The sequence below is a fragment of the Paroedura picta genome, chromosome 4 (assembly GCF_049243985.1).
Source record: "Paroedura picta isolate Pp20150507F chromosome 4, Ppicta_v3.0, whole genome shotgun sequence".
Lineage (NCBI taxonomy): Eukaryota > Metazoa > Chordata > Lepidosauria > Squamata > Gekkonidae > Paroedura > Paroedura picta.
The window spans coordinates 112,995,772-113,015,150 of record NC_135372.1 but is presented as its reverse complement, the minus strand read 5'-3'; the positions used below and the strand labels follow the sequence as shown (position 1 = coordinate 113,015,150).

Here is a 19,379-nt window from a genome sequence, read left to right as displayed (position 1 = left end):
AAATATACATTACGATATGAGAGGAACATGCTGCGAGCACTTCAGTTGAAGTGTTTCCTGCTTTTATCAGTATACTTTCTGTTCCAGTAAAAGTTTACTAAGGAGTATATCCCACTGGGTACAAATAGGACTTGATCCCCCAGTAAGGTTCCATAGGATTGCACAATTGCTTTCAGTTCCTTTCACATCTTCAGAAAGATTCTAGGGCTGTTGACCAATGAAAGAATTCCCCACTGAATCATATGTTAAAACCAGTGATTTGTTGATTAAATTCTGTCCCATTTCCTAAACTAAACTAAAATATATAAACTGACTCTCAAAAAATGTAGTAATGCTCATCTTAATTACAGATATCCTCTCCCTCCCCCCCCCCCGACCACCTCTCCATTCATCCAATTGCTTCCTCTGTCCTAAAACTTCCTTTAAGCTTCTTCACTGAATGATGAACTTTAAGCTGCTAAGGTTAGCAGAATTGCTCTCAGCCCTGCAGGTAGTCATCACAGCAGCAGAAGGCAGCAAAATGAATCGCAGTAGTTGTTGTATCTTTCAAAAATCTTGAATGCCTTCCAAATAACTTTGGCACCCTTTCAGCTTATTACAACTCCAAAGAGAGGTTAGTAATTCTAGCAATTACTTCTGTGTTCTCTTCATTTCCACTCTTCCTCTGCCTTTGGCCTAAAGCTAAAGAACACCAGCTAGAAAGGTACCTTAGTGCTTCACTAGTGTTGTAGTGCCACTTTCAGACATTTGCCTCTTCCACATATGCAAAGGAATGGACAATTGTAGTAGTTCATTGGAGTGTTCTAATTTTACTGCTAGAAAGTCCAAGTCCATATTATTTTGCCCTGCACTGTTAGTGTAACCATCCTAGTTTGGATCCAGACCAACATCTCTACAAGTGCAAGGACTTCTACCTGTAGAACTTGATTTTCCTCATGTGGCAGTCCCACATGTGGCAGTCTGAAATGGCCCCGAAAATACTATTCCTGTTTGGTCTACAGTGGTCCCCAACCTTTTTATCACTGGGGACCAGTCGACACTTGACAATTTTACTGAGGCCTGGTGGGGGGTGCTCCTGACTTTCCGCCACCCGCTGGGGGACACTGCCAGCAGCAGCTGCACAGTGCCAGGCCGAGGGGGAGCCCCAGCCATGGCGGCTACCAGAGAGCACCAAAGGTGAGCCGGCGGCAGAGTGGCGGGGCAGCCCCCGAGGCAAAAGCCAGGGAGGAGGACGAGGAGGAGCTGCGGCCCTGTACCGACTGATCAACGGACTGGTACCAGTCCCCGGAATGGGAGTTGGGGACCACTGGTCTACAGGATAAGGGCAGAGGGACAATTCCTTCTGTCCACAGGAACGTTAGCCTGGATTCAGGCTATAATCTTTGAAGAGCAGCTGAGTAAGTTCCTACTTCAGTGGGCAAGTGTAGGCAAGGTTTTTTAATTTGTGTTTTAATTTGATCTACTCATGGGTTAGGACAGTGGTCCCAAACCTTTTTCAGGCTGGGGACCGGCGGCAACAGGGAGGGCGATTGCCAGGCACGCGCAATGCGCCATGTGCAACCCAGCCGCACATGGTGCAAGCGCACGTGTGCGGCCCTGCTTCCCTCTCCCCCCCTCCCACAGTAAGAAGCTTGCCGGGCCGCAAGCTTCTTACACTGGCATAAAAAAATCTATTAGAGCAAGAATAGAGCCTCTTCTGTGCCCCTCCATGAACAACATTACTTTTTTCTTGGTTTATTTTGCATCCTAAGTACCATCTTTTTTGAGGAGAGCTAATGGGAGAGGGGTGCATGATTGCATTCATATTTATTTACTATGTGTGTGTAAAGTGCTACCGAGTTGCAGCCAGCTTATGGTGACCCTGACAGGGGGCTTTCAAAGCAAATGAGAAGCAGAGGAGGTTTGGTGTTGCCTTCCTCTGAGAGTCTTCTTTGATGGTCTCCCATCCAAGTACTGACCCAGCTTAACCTCCAAGATCTGATGAAATTGGGCTATATTATGCTGCCTGCTTCATCCATACAGGATGTTTTCTCTAAAGGGAACACATACCTGTCCTTGGAACACTTGACCATTGTGATATTTTTTTATATCCTTTTTGATATCAGCAGTGTTGGTAGGCTGCATTTTATAGAAACCAGGTTCAGTGAAGCATTATGAGGTAGTGTTATACTGCCATTATTATAGATTGGAACTATATTAATTAACTGTGGTTACTGTTTTTATTGGTTAGAATGTTTTGTCTTGTTTTAGAATATTATTTTGTTTTTATCTATTATAAGTAAACCACCACAAGCCAGAGTTGCTGGGAGTGGTGGTATATAAATATACAATAAATAAATAAATACATAAAATGCCTTACAGCATTTTGCTGTCCTCTGTATTATCTTCACAACGGCCATGTGCATGCAATTGGCTCAAGATCATCCAGCAAATTTCCATGGCACAGTAGGAATTGTGTTCTCTCGAATCCCAGGCTGACACTTTTCCTGCTCTGTCCAGGTACCCCCCCTCACCTGCCTCTGCATCCTTACCCTGCATGCTCATGACTCCTCCGACAGGCACCTGCATGCTCATTCCTCACTGACACTGGGAGGTTTGTGCAGCTGGGGATATTGCTGCTGGGACCATCTTCCAGGGCAGTGGTAGTGAACCCAGTTAGCTCGGAGTGCAAGTAAGCAAATGAGTGAAGGGCATTATTATTATTATTATTATTATTATTATTATTATTATTATTATTATTATTATTATTATTATTATTATTAATTATTAATTATTAATTATTAATTATTAATTATTAATTATTAATTATCAATTATCAATTATTAATTATTAATTTTCAATTTATTTCCCACCACTCCCTTGCGGCTCGTGGTGGGTTACAGTGTCTTAAAACCCCCATTAAAACCCCATTAAAAGAAATAAAACATTACCAACATGGCAGAGAATCAATAAAACTCGACCCCCCCCACTACTAGCGGGTGGAGAAGGAGGTCCCGATGATGAAGGCATGTGGCAATGGAGGTGGGTGGGCAAGAATCATTTGCAGTGGGAAGATGCCTCACTTCAGCCTATGCCAGTTCCGCAAGTAAGGGAAATGATTAGACCTTAAAACTTTCTTTAGGTGGAAATCTCTGGACTTTGGCATTTTTTTGAAGGGATCACCATCTATCTATTGCTGTAAGGGGTGTTTTATGAGGTTTGATAATATTTTATTGATTTTATGCTGATGTGAACTGCCACGAGACCATTGGAAGATCAGAATTATTAAATAAATAAATAAATAAATAAATAATAAATGTTAAGTTCTCAGTATATTGAGTGCTCACGATAAATGTAAATAAATAAGTCCGTCTAGCAGCAGCTAGTTGAAATATGAGGTGTGAGGGAAAGGAGAGCAGAAATAGGAGGTTAGTGCTATAGAATTTGAAAGCACTTTGCCTTCACAGAAGTGTACAAATGTAATTGCAAATGAAGAGGAAATAACTAGATTTACATGAGAGAAACAGGGGAAAGAAACAAATAGAATAGGCAGTCAGGTGTACAAGCTGAATAAGAAATGAGATGGAAACAGTTGCATGGCCTGGAGGAAACTAAATATGGGACTTGACTGGAGAGAGAAGATATATTAACTACAAAAGTCGTTTCTAGCTAATAGAAGTTTGCATAAAAATGTAATCGAGGTGGAGCAAAAGAGAGAAGTTATGTTCTATATGGGAGAGGAAAAGGGTGATGAAATGGAAATAGGCAACAGACATAAAGGAGCTCTGAGAATTCCAGGAGTAAAACCAGCCTTTTAATGCCATGAAGGATAATTCAGCACAGTCTTGGCTCCTCTCTGCCTCTTGACCTGTTCTGACATTCCCAGAGTAAAGAACGCCATTGCCACAGAAAGGGGACCAGTCCATCTATGCAGGCAAGCAGCTGAATCCCAGGATTTAAGAAGGCAGAAGAGTGAATGCTTCTGCACTACCCAGATTGCATGCATCAGCCCCATTATTGTGCTTGCATAGACACCTGCCTGAATACTGTGCTGTCTGTTTGTAATAAGATGGTCAATTGTGGCTTTGGTTAAAAGGTGTATAGAGGCTTTAAATAATTTAATCAACTGCTATGTGCATTTTATAACAGGAAATTTAACATGAAAAGGTTCCATAGAGAATACTCCATATTCCATAGAATTGCAGGGCTATAGTATATTACACCTGAAAAATGTATTTAAAATGCATTGCTATATGCAGAGAATCCACTAGGGAGAGACTATTTTTTAAAGGGAATTTTAAAATGCTTGGTTTGGAAATAGAAGGAGGGGAGTTGTAAATTACTAAATGAAAAAAGCTATAATTTGCAAAAGATGATGTGATAATTAAAATTACCTTGGTTAAGGTAAGGCAGCAATGAAAAATATTGCTATAAAACAGCCCTTTAAAGTGGAAAATAAATATTTATTGTCGAATTATTGATATTAGTAGGAACTCAGGATTGACTGGCATATAAAAATAAACATGTTTTATCTTCATAGAAAGCAATCGCTTTAATAAACTGAATAGTAGAAATGATTAATGGTGGCAAGCATACAAGTAGCATAAATATTTCTGTGTTGAATTTGGAAAAGATACTTGTGCATAACATCAGTAATGAAGTAAATAGAAGAAACCTGCTGTGGAAATGGTTTCTTAGATACTATTAAAATAGCCATTTTCTTTTTAAAAACTCAGTTCTCTAAAGTGAAACTTCTTTATACTTGTAGATAGTTTCAAAGGTGAATAATTGAATATATTACAAAGCAGGTCCTTATGGTAAACAATAAAAGGTTTTGCAGCTGTGTTGATCTAATTAGAAAGCTTATAGTCTAAGAAAATCTGTCATTTTAACCTCAGATGGCAGTTCTTGTAACAAGGTACCTTTAAAAAAAATAAACTTCAGAATTCCATGACCTCACTCAGGGTGCTGCTGAACTGCTCTGTGACAGCATTTATACATACAAATACACAGTATCCTTTCAGGCACTGCACTAAGTATAATATGCAAAATACTTGATTTTCACTCCATCACTGATTGCTTATGGTCCTTGATACTTTTGGATTTTGTGATGTGATCATATTCAGTGTCATCAATGGTCTGTGGCATGTACAAGTTTCTCAAGAGTATACAGTCCTCCTTGGACATCCTTGGAAGGATATTTTTTTCCAGAAAAGTGAATGGGAATCATAGAATCATAGAGTTGGAAGGGGCCATACAGGCCATCTAGTCCAACCCCCTGCTCAACACAGGATCAACCCAAAGGACCAAAGCAATATTTGTGGTATCTACAGGTATCAGTTGCCACTTATAGACCTAACAGTAGGTACATTATGGGGAAGTAAGAGAGACTGCATCAAGAGTTGTGGATGATATCGGGGATATTAGGGTTAGGATACAAAACCTGTGGTTAAATCTATTGGAGGCAAACATTACTTTTCTAATCATCTTTATTATATGGTTAACAGATTGTTTGGGGATACAATATTTAGAATATATATAGTACTTGTACATATTCGGTTAACAGAGCTCTTTCAGTATCCCAAATGTAGTCCCAATAGCTATAAGTAAAAATATGTACATTTGCCACAATAAGAAAAAGAATAACCAGCTGTTCTGCTGGAAGGCCTGATACCTCAAGTCAAGAACAGAGCAATTATTTATATTCAATTTTTCCCCTTAGAATCCAAAACAGCTTATCCCATTGTTCACTTCTCTTCCATTCTATCTTCATAACACCTTCCTTATGCAATAGGCTAGACTGAGAGATCTACCTGGTAAGCTTCTATGGCAAACCAGGGATTCATACCTGGTTGTCCCACATCCTGGTCCCAGCATTGTTAACTAGAAAAGGAGCTGGTCTTTATACCCTGCTTTTCGCTACCCGAAAGAGTCTTGAAGTGGCTTAGGATTGCCTACCTTTCCTCTCTCCACAACAGACATCCTGTGATGTTGGGGGGGGGGGGGAGGCAGAGAGAGCCCTGACAAGACTGTTCTGTGAGAATAGCATTATTAGGGCTGTGATGGGACCAAGGTCACAAAACTGACTATATGTGGAGGACTGGAGAATCAAACCCTGCTCTCCAGGTGAGAGGCCGCCACTCTGAACCACTACACCAAACCATATCTACTTCATCTCTGATTCCTTTATGGTAATTGCAAAACAACAACACACGAGCCATGGTTCCTCCTGCCTTTCTACCACAAGGATACAGTTGAGCATTTGAAGTATTTGTAATGACCCTCAAGGACTGTTGATGGCAAAACATGACAACATGCTATTGTAAATGTTTCTTGATTTTGGTACACTTAACATTCTTAGTTTGTACAAGTCCTGGGAGCTATAAATTGAAGGTTAAGGGTCAACAAGCTCTGCACGCGGCAACATATGTATTCTATTAATCCATATCATGAATCCCTGGGCCTTCTCTCAATTGTAAAACAGTAACGCTGGAACAGAAAATCCAGCACTATTAATTTTTTCTATTCCTTTTGATCATATATGCCTCACAGAGAATATAGAAACATAACTACAAGATCATTCTCTGGCAAATAACCAAAATATTATGGTCAAGATCTTTGTAGTAGCTACTGATGAGTATCATCCCATTTTCAGGCTCATAACTGCCACTGTTAAAGAAGTCTTACTTTAGAGAAGTCTCAAAATAGCTTTCTTAACCAGGGTTTCATGAAAACCTGGAGTTTCTTGGTGGGTCTGGGGTTTCTTGATGGCCCTGGAAGGGTTTCCTGAATGGGTGGGAGTTTTTAACTTAGTGCCTGTTTAATGGGTGGGATTTGATTTGAATATATATGTTTTGAATTTTTTAAACATTTATCAGGTGATATAACCATACACAGGCATGTTGACCTGCCCCTCTCCCAAAACAACCTATGATGGATTTGTGGGGGGGAGGGAAGGGGACCCAGGTGGACATGTACACAGCTATGCTTCTCAACCATATTCTGCACGATCATGCCACTTTTGGGGTTTCTCAAAGCCTGAAGAATATTTCAGGGGTTTCTCAATGGTAAAAAAGTTGAGAAAGGCTACTGTAAGGAACTGAGCCGTTATCTTCTTTATGTTTGGATTACATCAAGCACTTCAACAAACCAGTTTCTGTAAGAAGTCTGAGTAGGCCATAGAAATCTGTTCAAGTGGAACATTCTACCAGCGGATTACAAATCTTTCAAACTAGATCTGTAAAATGTTTCCCTTCTAGTGTAAAAATATAGTTTAGATGCTAAATGGCTATCTTCTAACAATACCATTGGACAAAATAGATTAACTTGAAATTGATGCATTCAAAGATGGAACTTTGCTTAAGAGAGACAACTTTTATCAGGAATAATTGGTATTTCTACAGACTTTAATATGTCCTAGAAAATTGAAAATATACAAATATGTCTGTGTAATTGTTTACTTGGAAAAGTGGTAGAAGACATACAAGTCCCCAGTTGCACTCTCCCAACCTTAAGTTCTTGCAATCTGTTGCTGTAGACCAGGCTTTCTCAACCGTAGAAGAGCCTCCCCAAATGGCCAATGATGGGCCTGTAGGGGGTAAGAAGGGGTGGGCGTGTACACAGCTATGCTTCCCAACCATATTCTGCATGATTGTGCCACTCCTGGGGTTTCTCAAAGCCTGAAGAATATTTCAGGAGTTTTACATTGGTAAAAAAGTTGAGAAAGGCTTCTGTAGGCATTCTTCTCTGCTCAGTTATGATACCAAAGGGAGCCAAGTAGAAGAGACGCTACCAAAACAACAGAGCAAAGCAGTAGAAGGCAAATTTTAGCTTTCTTTCACCAATATGCTACTTTCTGTTGCTGGTTACATTTTTCATATATAGCCAAAGGCCATTACACCCAGTCACAAATAGCATAAAACCTAAATCACAAATAACATAACATAAGTAAAATACCTGCTCTGAAAGTGCTTGTCATGTTAAAACATCTCACCCATCAGATACAACTTTTGCCACTATTTTTTTAACTGCCAAGCAAGCACTTGCAAGCACAAGTCAGTATCCGAGAGAAGAAAAATCAGCTCCTCTGCTTCCAAGCACTTCTGAGAGAAGAAAAATCAGCTCTTCTGCTTCCAAGCACTTTCTTGAGAAGTGCTGCAAAAATTTGGGTTTAGGCTCTGTGTATAAAGCGAGCTAGACAGAATATAATGAGGCAACTCCTCTGAAACTGGAGCTCCACAAAAAGATCACAGAATCACAGAATCATAGAGTTGGAAGGGGCCATACAAGCCATCTAGCCCAACCCCCTGCTCAATGCAGGATCAGCCCTAAGCATCCTAAAGCATCCAAGAAAAGTGTGTATCCAACCTTTGCTTGAAGACTTCCAGTGAGGGGGAGCTCACCACCTCCTTAGGCAGCCTATTCCACTGCTGAACTACTCTGACTGTGAAAAACTTTTTCCTGATATCTAGCCTATATCGTTGTACTTGAAGTTTAAACCCATTACTGCGTGTCCTCTCCTCTGCAGCCAGCAGAAACATCATCCTGCCCTCCTCCAAGAGACAACCTTTCAAATACTTAAAGAGGGCTATCATGTCCCCTCTCAACCTCCTTTTCTCCAGGCTGAACATTCCCAAGTCCCTCAACCTATCTTCATAGGGCTTGGTCCCTTGGCCCCAGATCATCTTCGTCGCTCTCCTCTGTACCCTTTCAATTTTATCGACGTCCTTCTTGAAGTGAGGCCTCCAGAACTGCACACAGTACTCCAGGTGTGGTCTGACCAGTGCCGTATACAATGGGACTATGACATCTTGTGATTTTGATGTGATGCCCCTGTTGATACAGCCCAAAATGGCATTTGCCTTTTTTACCGCTGCATCGCACTGCCTGCTCATGTTTAGTTTACAGTCCACAAGTATCCCAAGGTCTCATTCACACACAGTGCTACCTAGAAGCGTATCCCCCATCCAGTAGGCATGCTTTTCATTTTTCTGACCCAGATGCAGAACTTTACACTTATCTTTATTAAATTGCATCTTGTTCTCATTTGCCCATTTTTCCATTGTGTTCAGATCTCGTTGAACTCTGTCTCTATCTTCCGGAGTATTTGCCAGTCCTCCCAATTTGGTGTCATCTGCAAACTTGATGAGTAGTCCCTCCACCCCCTCATCTAGATCATTAATAAATATGTTAAAAAGTACCGGGCCGAGCACCGAGCCCTGAGGTACCCCGCTACTCACCTCTCTCCAGTCTGATGAAACACCATTGACAACAACTCTTTGAGTGCGGTTCTCTAACCAATTCCCTATCCACCTAACTATCTGAAAATCCAGATTGCAGTCCTTCAACTTATCCATCAGAACATCATGGGGAACCTTGTCAAAAGCTTTACTAAAATCCAAGTAAATGACATCAACCGAATTTCCCCGATCCAGCAAACCTGTTATTTGGTCAAATAGTAGTAATAAAGATAAATACAAAACAAATGACTTTGCAGAACAGCAACGTTCAAGCAAAGCTATTGGCATGGTTTGGCACCAAATAGGTTTAACAAGTATTCTGAAACTATGAAGGTTAAAGCTGGACAAATAGAAGCCTCTAATGGGGTTCCTTTTAATCGATTTTAATCAGAGGGAAAATCTGGAACTGGAAATTGATTATTCGTTATGGAACTGTATCGCTTCTTGAACTCTCTGTCCTGAATATTGCTACCAACTTTAAGGATGCCCTGGGTATTATCCAATATGGGATAACAATGGAGAATATTATAGTAACATTATTCCTTTACTTTCTTCAAAAGCTAAGCATGACAACATCTACAGGGAGATTCTGGGCAGAGCTAAAATTCTCTTTTAAAAGTTATTATGTTTGGTTTCCAGTTTTCTGTCCAGGTTAGCAATGAAAATTCGCAATAGGATGGTCTGTGCTAAATGAACTTAAGAGCTGTGTTATCTTAGTGTAGTTTATTGTCTGGATACATTCCTACTGCATGCTTTATTTAGTATAAATACTGTATTTTAGGATATATGAAATTTTGATTTTAACAGATGTATCACATCATCTTATGCTAGTTTATGACATGAATAAAGGTCTGTCTGGCCCCTCACCAGGACAGACCAAAATTCCATCCAGCCAGGGGCAGTCTGGAAAAATGGCTGCCAGTCTGCCCCTGACCACCGCAGGGAGAGGAGGTCAGCAGGGCTGCCAAGGGGGATGAGAACAGAGGCTTGAACAGGCTGCGCCAGCCCTTTTTGCCCCAAGGCTGTCCTAACTGCCATGTCCAACTGCAAATTGCCTCAGAACCCTGACAAAGCTGGCAGGAGGCTGCAGAGTGCTCCCCTCCCCCCCCCTCCAGGCCTGCTGCGAAGGAGCCTCTGACAGGCCCTGACTGAGGGGAGGGAGGCCTTTCCAAGAGCAACACAGGGGAGCCTGAGGGCCTTCCTTTTGAGGGGGGGGCTATCCCCTTCTGCCAAACAGTTGGCTGACAGGGAGGCCACGGAAAAGCCCCTTCTCACTTAAAATAATACTCTGGCAGGGGTTAGACACAGCCAAGCCATGTGTCTTCCTTCTTTGCAACTCTCTGCAGGTTTGAGGCCACAGCACGACGTTATTCTGCAGATGAAACTGGTTTTTTTGTCTCCTGTTTCATCTGCACAACAACCTTGTGCAGTAGGCCTCAACATTCAACCCCATGCCCTTACAAACTGGACAACTCCTCCCCTTCCTCTTCCCACTGCCAAGCTCTAGCGCCCGTTATATTCTTGGATACAACGGGCTTTGCCCCTAGTTTTTAAATAAAACAAGTTCATTGACTAGGGGAATCAAATACATTATATGAAAGTAAGCATATTTTAACACCGCCCGTGGCGCCGCAGGCACCGCGGACTAAATAATGCGCTAAGGGCTGGGGGGGAAGGAGTTAGGGTGGGTGCTGTTCAGGATGAGGAAGGGTGCCGATTGGCCCCTTCCTCCGGACTGACAATCAGAGGGCCCGGTCGGCAGGCGCTTTGCTGCGCCAAAATTGGCCCAATCGGCAGGCGTTCTGATTGGCCGCCTGCCGGCAAGGCAGCAATTGTGAGCCGCGCACAGCGCGGCTCGCGGTTGCTCCCTTGCCGGCAGCCTGACGCGTTGAGGAGTGGCACGCTGGCAATTGCGCTGGCCGTGCCTCCCTTGCTGCACCTCGCCGTTGCTCCCTTCCCGGCTGCCTGACTAGTCGAGAGGCGCAAAGCGCCTCTGAGCCGGCAGGCCGCCGGCACGCCGGCAATTGCGAGCCACGCACAGCGCAGCTCGCCATGGCTCCCTTGCTGGCGGCCTGCCGGCTCGGGGGCCGTGCACTGCCCCGCTAGCGCCCACTGTATTTCAGGTACAGCGGGCTTGATTACTAGTTTATATATAAATTGAAAAAATAGTGGGGCCCAAACTCTTACTCTTCTGCTACTTGGGATCTACTCAGTTAGTGGCCAGAGATACCTATCTTTTTTAGCAGAAATGCTGGCATGGAGTTCTTCTAACATAAACAGTAGGTCCTTGTTGATGTTCATGTATGCCAATTTCAGCCAAAGCATTTTTATCAATTAAATCAAAGACAGCTGTTAAATCTACAAAAGCTGTATGCAAAAATTTGATGGGACTTTGGTGAAGAGGACTGGCTGATAAAAGTTACACAGTGATTGGTTGTGCTTTGCCCTTTTCTAAAGCCTGCTTCCTCAATGTGGGTGGTGATTGGAAATTTCCTAATTCTTCAGCTTGTGAAGAAGATATTTATTATACAGTTTGGAGGCTATATCCAGCAAGCTTATTGGATGATAGTTATTATCAACCAATTTACTTCCATTTTTAATACTGGAACTACGATATTCATTTATATTGGCTACAAACAGTTTGGCTAAAACGGGAACCTCCCAATTAGGGAAAAATTTAAACATCTCAGAAATTGTCAAATCTATTCCTTGACCTGATGAGAATATATATAAATGAATCCACCTGCTATGGGTAGCTTGGCCCATAGGTTCTCATTAGGTTTGCTCTGATAATAGAATGGATCCTACCTATTCCACTGAGTAGAGTTCAAACTTTAGTGGCTCTTTCTTCTACTAAATTGGAGGAAGATTATTTAGGTTGGATTCATGTCTGCTTTGATTGTCTAAGATAGCAATTCTGCTGTAGGGTGGGAGTACTGTTATAGTCAGAGTATTGAGTGAACCTTATGTTAGAATTAGCTACCTCCCTGCTATGTGTTCTTAGACACATACATTAGTTCTCTCCCCCCCTACTTGTTTTCATATCTTATACTATTAAACTTCTAAAATTCCCTGCATCTTAAGGCAAACAGATTTCCTTCCCTTTTTTCTAGGATGTGTTTAGTACGAATGAAGCAAGAGGGTCGAGCAGGAAAATACATGTGTCGCCATATAGTTCATTCTATGTGGGAAGATGTTGGGCAACGTGGCAAGGTGATGGGGGTAAGTAATGTTTGTCTGGCAGAGACTCAGTTGTCACCCTTTAACCACGACACACCATGGTTGTGTGACATAAAGCCAGCACTTCAGGATTCAGATGGAGCAAACCATTGTCTCAGTCATCCACTTTTAAGATGTTTTATACACCCAGAACAATTGTGAGTAGGATGACAGTGAACAGGTGGTGTTCCTTGGTCTGTCCCTTTAAACAACTAGAGCTAAGCATAGTTTTCCTCTTGAGACAGATTTAAAGCTGTTTCTTCATATTAAAAGATTCAAAATGAGTAGCTGTGTTGGTCTGAAGTAGCACAATAAAATCAGAGTCCAGTAGCACCTTTAAGACCAATAAAGATTTATTCAAGGCATGAGCTGTCTGAGGAAGAGTGTTTACACTTGAAAGCTCACACCTTGAATAAATCTTTGTTGGTTTTAAAGATGCTTCTGGACATTGATTTTATTGTGCTTCTTCATATTGAAGTAATTGCAACACAGTAACTTATTAGCTTGGAATTCTCATGTTCCATTAATGTAGTTGTGTCAGCAGCAGGCAACTAACTCCACAGCTACTGATGAATGGGTTATCTAGTCAAAATAAGGAATCAGTACTGCACTCAGAACACTTTGGACTATCCTTCTACTGCAGTCACCACCACCCCTCCCCCAGTTTTACAGGAGCACCAGGAAAAAGTCTTGCCATGGTGTGGGGCCTACAATGGGAAGGAGGAATTATTCCCCAGCCAATGTGCCCCTTTGCTCTGGAAAAATTATTGGATCCAGTCCCAAATTTAGCCATCAGGCCAGGGATTTCTTGTTGTTCAACAAATAGCTTAATATGAAGATTTAATGATCTGTACTGTGCTTCTTTGCAAGTTTCAACTTTTGATTATCCAAGATGGGTCAAATTGTATTCTGGCCATTCACAAGACAGGGTTTGAGTTGCTGGTACTCAAAAGGATCTTCTAGAAAAGTATCAAACCTTCTCCCAAGCATCCTTAATTCCACATCTGTTTCTGTTTCTCAGGCAATGCTTTTAGCTAAAAGAGGGACCAATTGTGTAGCTTTTCTTTCTGAAAGGTGAGGCTCAGAGTAAGAAGATACAATTTCACATTCTCTGAGATCTGTGGTCTTCTCCCTCTCAGTTCAAATTAAACTTTTCCATATCTTTATCCTTCATACTTATTCCACCCTTCAACATCATATAATCAGGGCTATGAGAGCCACCATGGGCCCCTGGACAAAGATGCCATCTATCCCCTTAGTATGACCCTGATCCAGCCCATGTCTCATAACAAAGCAAAACACTTGACTGGCTGTTACCACACATCTATAATAGTGATGTCCATCTGTCTGTTCATTTGTGGCAGGCATAACTCAGAAAATAAGACAAGGAATCTCAGAATTGGCCACCAGCTTCAGGATGATAATGAGAGTTTCAGGGCCAAAAATGAAAGGAATTAGAGTACCTGAACCCAGGTTATCTCCAGATTCCTTCCATGCTATTGGCAGTGGAAGCTAAACTGGATTAAGTGGTTGAACTTGGAAACCCAAGTTCAAATTCCTACTCTGCCATAGAAGTTTGTTGAGTGACCCTGGGCCTATCATATACTCTCAGCTTAGCCTTTCTCACAGGGTTGTTGTGTGGATAAAACAGAGGAAATGAGAACCCTGGAAGCCACTTTGGGGGGCACTTAGGGAGAAAGGCAAGATATAAATCAAGTAAATAAATAAGTTCTTAACTTTTGTCCTTTATTTTTACAACTAAAGCATTATCATGCATGTAAAGTGTGGAGGGAGAGTAGCATCTTTTTATTACTTTGCTGAATTATGGGGAAGTGTTGACTTCCCCCTTCTGTTCATAATACTAACAAAAATTTGCTGCTATGTTCAAAGTTGCAGCAAAGACTTGCAGAACCAATGACAGATAGTTATTTGGGTGGCCAATAAATTTAATTAAATGTTGCACCAAACTTGCTTTCATATCCCGTGCTATCCACTCACACGTCTTTTTTCCAACAGAGGTGCTTACACACTAGGTTTCCTGTTGCCTCCCAGGCTACAGTGGTTCTTCTGGGGGTTTCTGTCTAAAATCATCATCTGTCAATCCCCCATCTGGATTTCCCCTGGCTTTGTTGCAGCTTTTCTGAAACCTGCTTCAAAACCACATTTTCCTTATTTACTGTACGATTACCATGTATAGATAATAAGTAATAAATAAATGTAATAAATAAATAAGACAACCTTTTTAGGAGGCTGCTTCCTGGCAATGACTGTAGCTTGGCCTGGCCGGTCTTGCCTTGCTCTCATGCTGGCTTGGCTGATGGGTTTAGCAGGATCTGAGAAGCAAGGCTTTCCTTCAGCCGCATAGCATTTGCAGAAATGCTGAACCAGCAGTCAGAGATACCATTCTTGCTATGCACTGCCTCTCCTGTACCTCCAGTGGTTGAAGTCAGAACTTTATTAGAATTCAAAAAACCCACTAAAAATACAGCATGGCTTACTTCAGGAGCCATTCCACCTACTTGGGTCCCTGGGAACCAGCTTGGTGTAGTGGTTAAGAGTGGTAGCTTCTAATCTGGTGAGCCGAGTCTGTTTCCCCACTCCTCCAGATGTAGCCAGCTGGGTGACCTTTGGCTTGTCACAGCCCTGATCAAGGCTCTCTCAACAGGATGTCTGTTGTGGGAAAAGGAAAGTGAAGGCGATTGTAAGCCGCTATGACACTCTTTCTGTTAGAGAAAAGCGACATTTAAGAACCAACTCTTCTTCTGGGATTTTGTCCCCCTAGTGGCCCTACATATAATGTATATCTGTTAACAGATGTCATAGAATCACTGTGTTTAAGGTCTGCTTTTGGTCTCTTTTGTAATGTCATCAGATTATCTGTTGTGTATTGTACGAAAATAATGCCACCCATGAACAAACCAAGTTATTGTAAGGCTCGGTCAAATCATAAAATGTTTTTGCTGGTACAAAAGGAATATTCTCAGTTTCTTCCTCCTCTTTGCTAAAGCTGCTGAAAACTATTTTGGTGCAAATATTTTTAAGCATTAGTTCTAAGGAGGAGAGTTGGATTGTTGATGAATGATGAGTGATCAAAAAATGGATTTTAATGGGGTGTGGCAGCATCTCAGATCCTGCTTGGCTTAAATGGAGTTTAGTCATAGCTAGCTTTAGCTACACTGGCACAGTAAGCTGTAATAATTTTGGAATTGTATAAAAAACGCGCTGATGTGTCTATACTCTGTTCAGTCCCATGTGGAGAATTGTTCAGGGTGCTTGGCAGGAAGTTCCATTATTTTTCTACCTTTTTTTCTCTTCTTTTCCATCTCTGTGATGCCAAATAAGACCTTGTTTAATTATACCAAAATTGTCATATTTTTTTGCTCTGCTCCCTGATATTTGATTCTTTATTAATCAGTTTCTTCGTTATCAAAACGGTTATCTAATTTCTACTTATCTGACGAACTTCTCTCCTGTCAGGGAATTAAGGACATCCATAATTCTCCACTCTCCATTTTACAGTACCTTTAGAACAACTGAAAGTGGTAGGTTAAGATGAGGAAGAATGTTAGTCCAAAGTTGTCCAATGAACCATTTTTTAAAGTTGTATTCTTTTAAGAGCAGAATTTCCTCTTTAAATTTTGAACGGCAAAAAGGTTTAAACTGCATCTAGGAATAAATGACAGTTAACACCGAAGATACTTTCCTAGGCCAAAAGGGAGACAATATCCCATTGGATTTGCTAATCCACAGCGGAGAGACTTTTGACCTACAAATGTTTAAATTGGGATATGTCAGTTTGACTTTTATAAGCTGTATAAATTGGCCATTTCACATCAGTGAATTATTTAGCCATCATGGATGATTAGTTCAATGGTAGGACTGGCAGGAAATTCAGTTGCACACAAAAAAGATCAGATTTTTTTCATGTTGTTAAACTGATTTCTTAAAAAAAAAAACACTCTATGGATTGAAATGTTTTTGTAGAATAATTTTACCAGAGAAGCTGAAAATGATGCAGTATTTAGACAAAGCAAATGAACCACTGCAATCTGTTTGTCCGGCAACATATAACTGATGATAGAAGGCTGGATGTTAAAATCATTTCATTATCTTTCAGCAGCTTTGTTTAATTTACAACGTGTTGTCTGGCATTACAAAAATAGGGACACCACAGCTTAAACCAATGCAACAGGCTGCATTTACACTTCAATTTATGCTTACCCCATTTCAAATGGTATATTAATTCATAGACTGGCTCTTAAAATTGTTTCAATCTGAATCTTGGCTGCAACGTTTTTGGGACCCTTTAACCTGGGCTCCTTCAGCACTCTTGATTGTTGGCAAGAGTTGAGAACCAAAACTTGACACAGCTGTAAAAACAGAAAGAAAGCCTTTGGCCTCAGCAATTCTACTGGTGCAGGCAGATTTCATATATAAATTTTACTCTGCTGCCCCTAGAACTAATGAAGTCAGTTTCTTTGGTGGTTATGCAGCCAGGTGTGTCCAGTTTTGTGGCTAACCAGTGTTCTTTATTTGATTTTTCCACTTGTGACTTTTCTACCAAACTTAAAAACAAGCATAAAAATTGGCTTGATACAGTGTTTCAAAGTGTTAGCAACATTAGGCTCAATAAAAGATTTCCTTTTGATCCAGCTCTGCCCTTGTCTTTGCCTTATGTCTCACAGTAAATGGGCCAAAGTTTTCTGAAGTGTCAGCCAGTCAGTCTGTGAGCAAGAGCTGCAGACAGAGCACAACCTGAGTATGCCATTTCTGTCACGAGACAAGGATCTGCACTGTGTTTCTGAAGTTAAGTTGTGGAGATCATTTTGTGTCTAGTTCCATCTCTGGTGGCAGCCATTTTGCTACTGTGCCCATCATGCCGTGTCAGAATTCCAAATGTGCTTGCAGTTTGAAAAAGCCTAGGGACTCTTGATCTTCTAATCTAACTAAATTAAACACACACAGACACCCCTCAAAAACTCAAAACATTAGGCCAGGCTTTCTCAACTAGGGTTTTGTGAAACCCTGGGGTTTCTTGAATGGGCGGGATTTAATTTTTTATATGTATTTTAAATTTGTTTAACATTTATCAGATGATATGACCATATATGGTCATGTAACACCCCCCCCCCTCTGAAAATGGCCAATGATGGACCTGGCAGGTGGGTGGGAAGGAGAGAGCTATGCTTTCCAACCATATTCTGGATGATTGCTCCACTTCTGAGGTTTCTTGAAGCCTGAAGAATGTTTCAGGGGTTTCTCAACGGTAAAAAAAATGTTGAGAAAGACTGCATTTAAGCTTGTATGCTATAACTACTTGATAAAGAATACAGACTTCTGTTCAATTTTTAATTATGAAAATGCAGTTTTTTAAAAAATAGTAAATTCTAATACGTGGAAGCAAATTAAGTAGACATAGCCAAATCTTCAGATGTAAAAAATAATATTAGTAAGTCGATATAAATTTCAAGCTGAGTACCCAGCTTGCTGGGGAGTAAACGGTAATGACCGGGGAAGGCACTGGCAAACCAGTATTGAGTCTGCCATGAAAACGCTAGAGGGCGTCACCCCAAGGGTCAGACATGACCCGGTGCTTTCACAGGCGATACCTTTACCTTTTTACCTATAAATTTCAAACTTTCATTCTTCTCCCAATCCTGAATTCCCTCTGTCCATCTCTTCTAAAAGTTGATGTCATGTCCAAGTACCATAAAACCATGTCAAAATGAAAGCCAAGGTGCTCCTAAACTCAAACTGAGTATTTTATTAACATCAGTGACCCAAGCTTCAGACTAAAACCAGTATCCCTGGATTAATGTTAGTTAGCATGTAGATGGCGGCTGCATGAAATGCCAAAATAGATGACAGAGAAAAAGAACATTTGTATGTTGGAGGGGTGCAAAAGCCTGAACCTTGGGTTTCCAATAGGCCTGGAGAAAAACATCCTGCCCTTTTAATAGAGGCTGATTGGGTTGTTATTGAACAAGTGGTGCTATATACTTGCATGCCATGGAAAACTTCATTTGCCCATTTCTACACATTAAGCTCCATTAAAGGAACAGGACGCCTTTCTCCAGGCCTGTTGGCAACTGTACCTGGTCCCAATCCTTTAAATGCCTGTTAATGTTTATGTCTGCATCAAATCACTGAGGTGTCACCTTCTTAAATCTTCAAAACTCTTACTTCTTCAGAAATTTAAATGCTGTGGAAAAACACATGTGAGGATCAAATTTTGAAATAAGCAATCCTAACATCAAATAAGCACATCTTTTTAACAAAAACATTGCTCACATGCTGCATGGACAGTCTTAATCCCGCAACGCACAAGACTTGTTTATTCAGTGTAAAATCCTGATTTGTAGCTGAGCCTGTTTTTAAAAGCTGCACAAGATGATAGGAGCAGGAAGGGGCCGTCCAGCCCAACATGCCAACCACATTTTAATTTATCTTAATCCCACTTTCCTGCTTTCCCACCAGACCACTCAGGCCCCTCCTATTCCAGAAACACATCTAAGTGTCTCTTGAATTCATTTATTGGCTCTGCACAGTGGAGTACAATGAAGTCTTTGTTATATTTTCGGTAGAGCCATTTATACACAGTAGCCCCTATTCTACCTTCAGTTACCCCGGAGTGATTCAATTGAAATTTGCTGGGGTTACTTCATACTACACAGCACAGCTAAGCGGAGAATCTTGCTCAGTATTCTACAACTAATTGAAATAAAATTCACGTTTCCCCCTGCCTTATCCCCCCTCTCATCATCATTCATTCTGTTGAAAGTAGTGGTGGCTGTAATACTGGAAACTGACATACAGTTCATAGTTCATTTTTTTAAATCTGTTTCATAGATGCATCTGTTTTTGCTCAGAAAGAAGTGAGTTGTCCTGGTGACAGACAAGATTCCACATCAAGGAACGGAATCATCTGGAACAGATAGTCCT

The 19,379-nt window shown here is 41.2% G+C and overlaps 1 protein-coding gene across 7 annotated transcripts in view; it reads left to right on the top strand.

Moving 5' to 3' along the window:
• Nucleotides 1-19,379, top strand: part of UQCC1 (ubiquinol-cytochrome c reductase complex assembly factor 1) — a 52,914-nt gene that overhangs the window by 17,668 nt on the left and 15,867 nt on the right. For all 7 annotated transcript variants that reach the window (XM_077335170.1, XM_077335171.1, XM_077335169.1 and 4 more), the window contains exon 7: nt 12,332-12,440. In XM_077335170.1, coding sequence (XP_077191285.1) covers nt 12,332-12,440 — 109 coding nt within the window. The remainder of the gene's footprint in view (nt 1-12,331; nt 12,441-19,379) is intronic.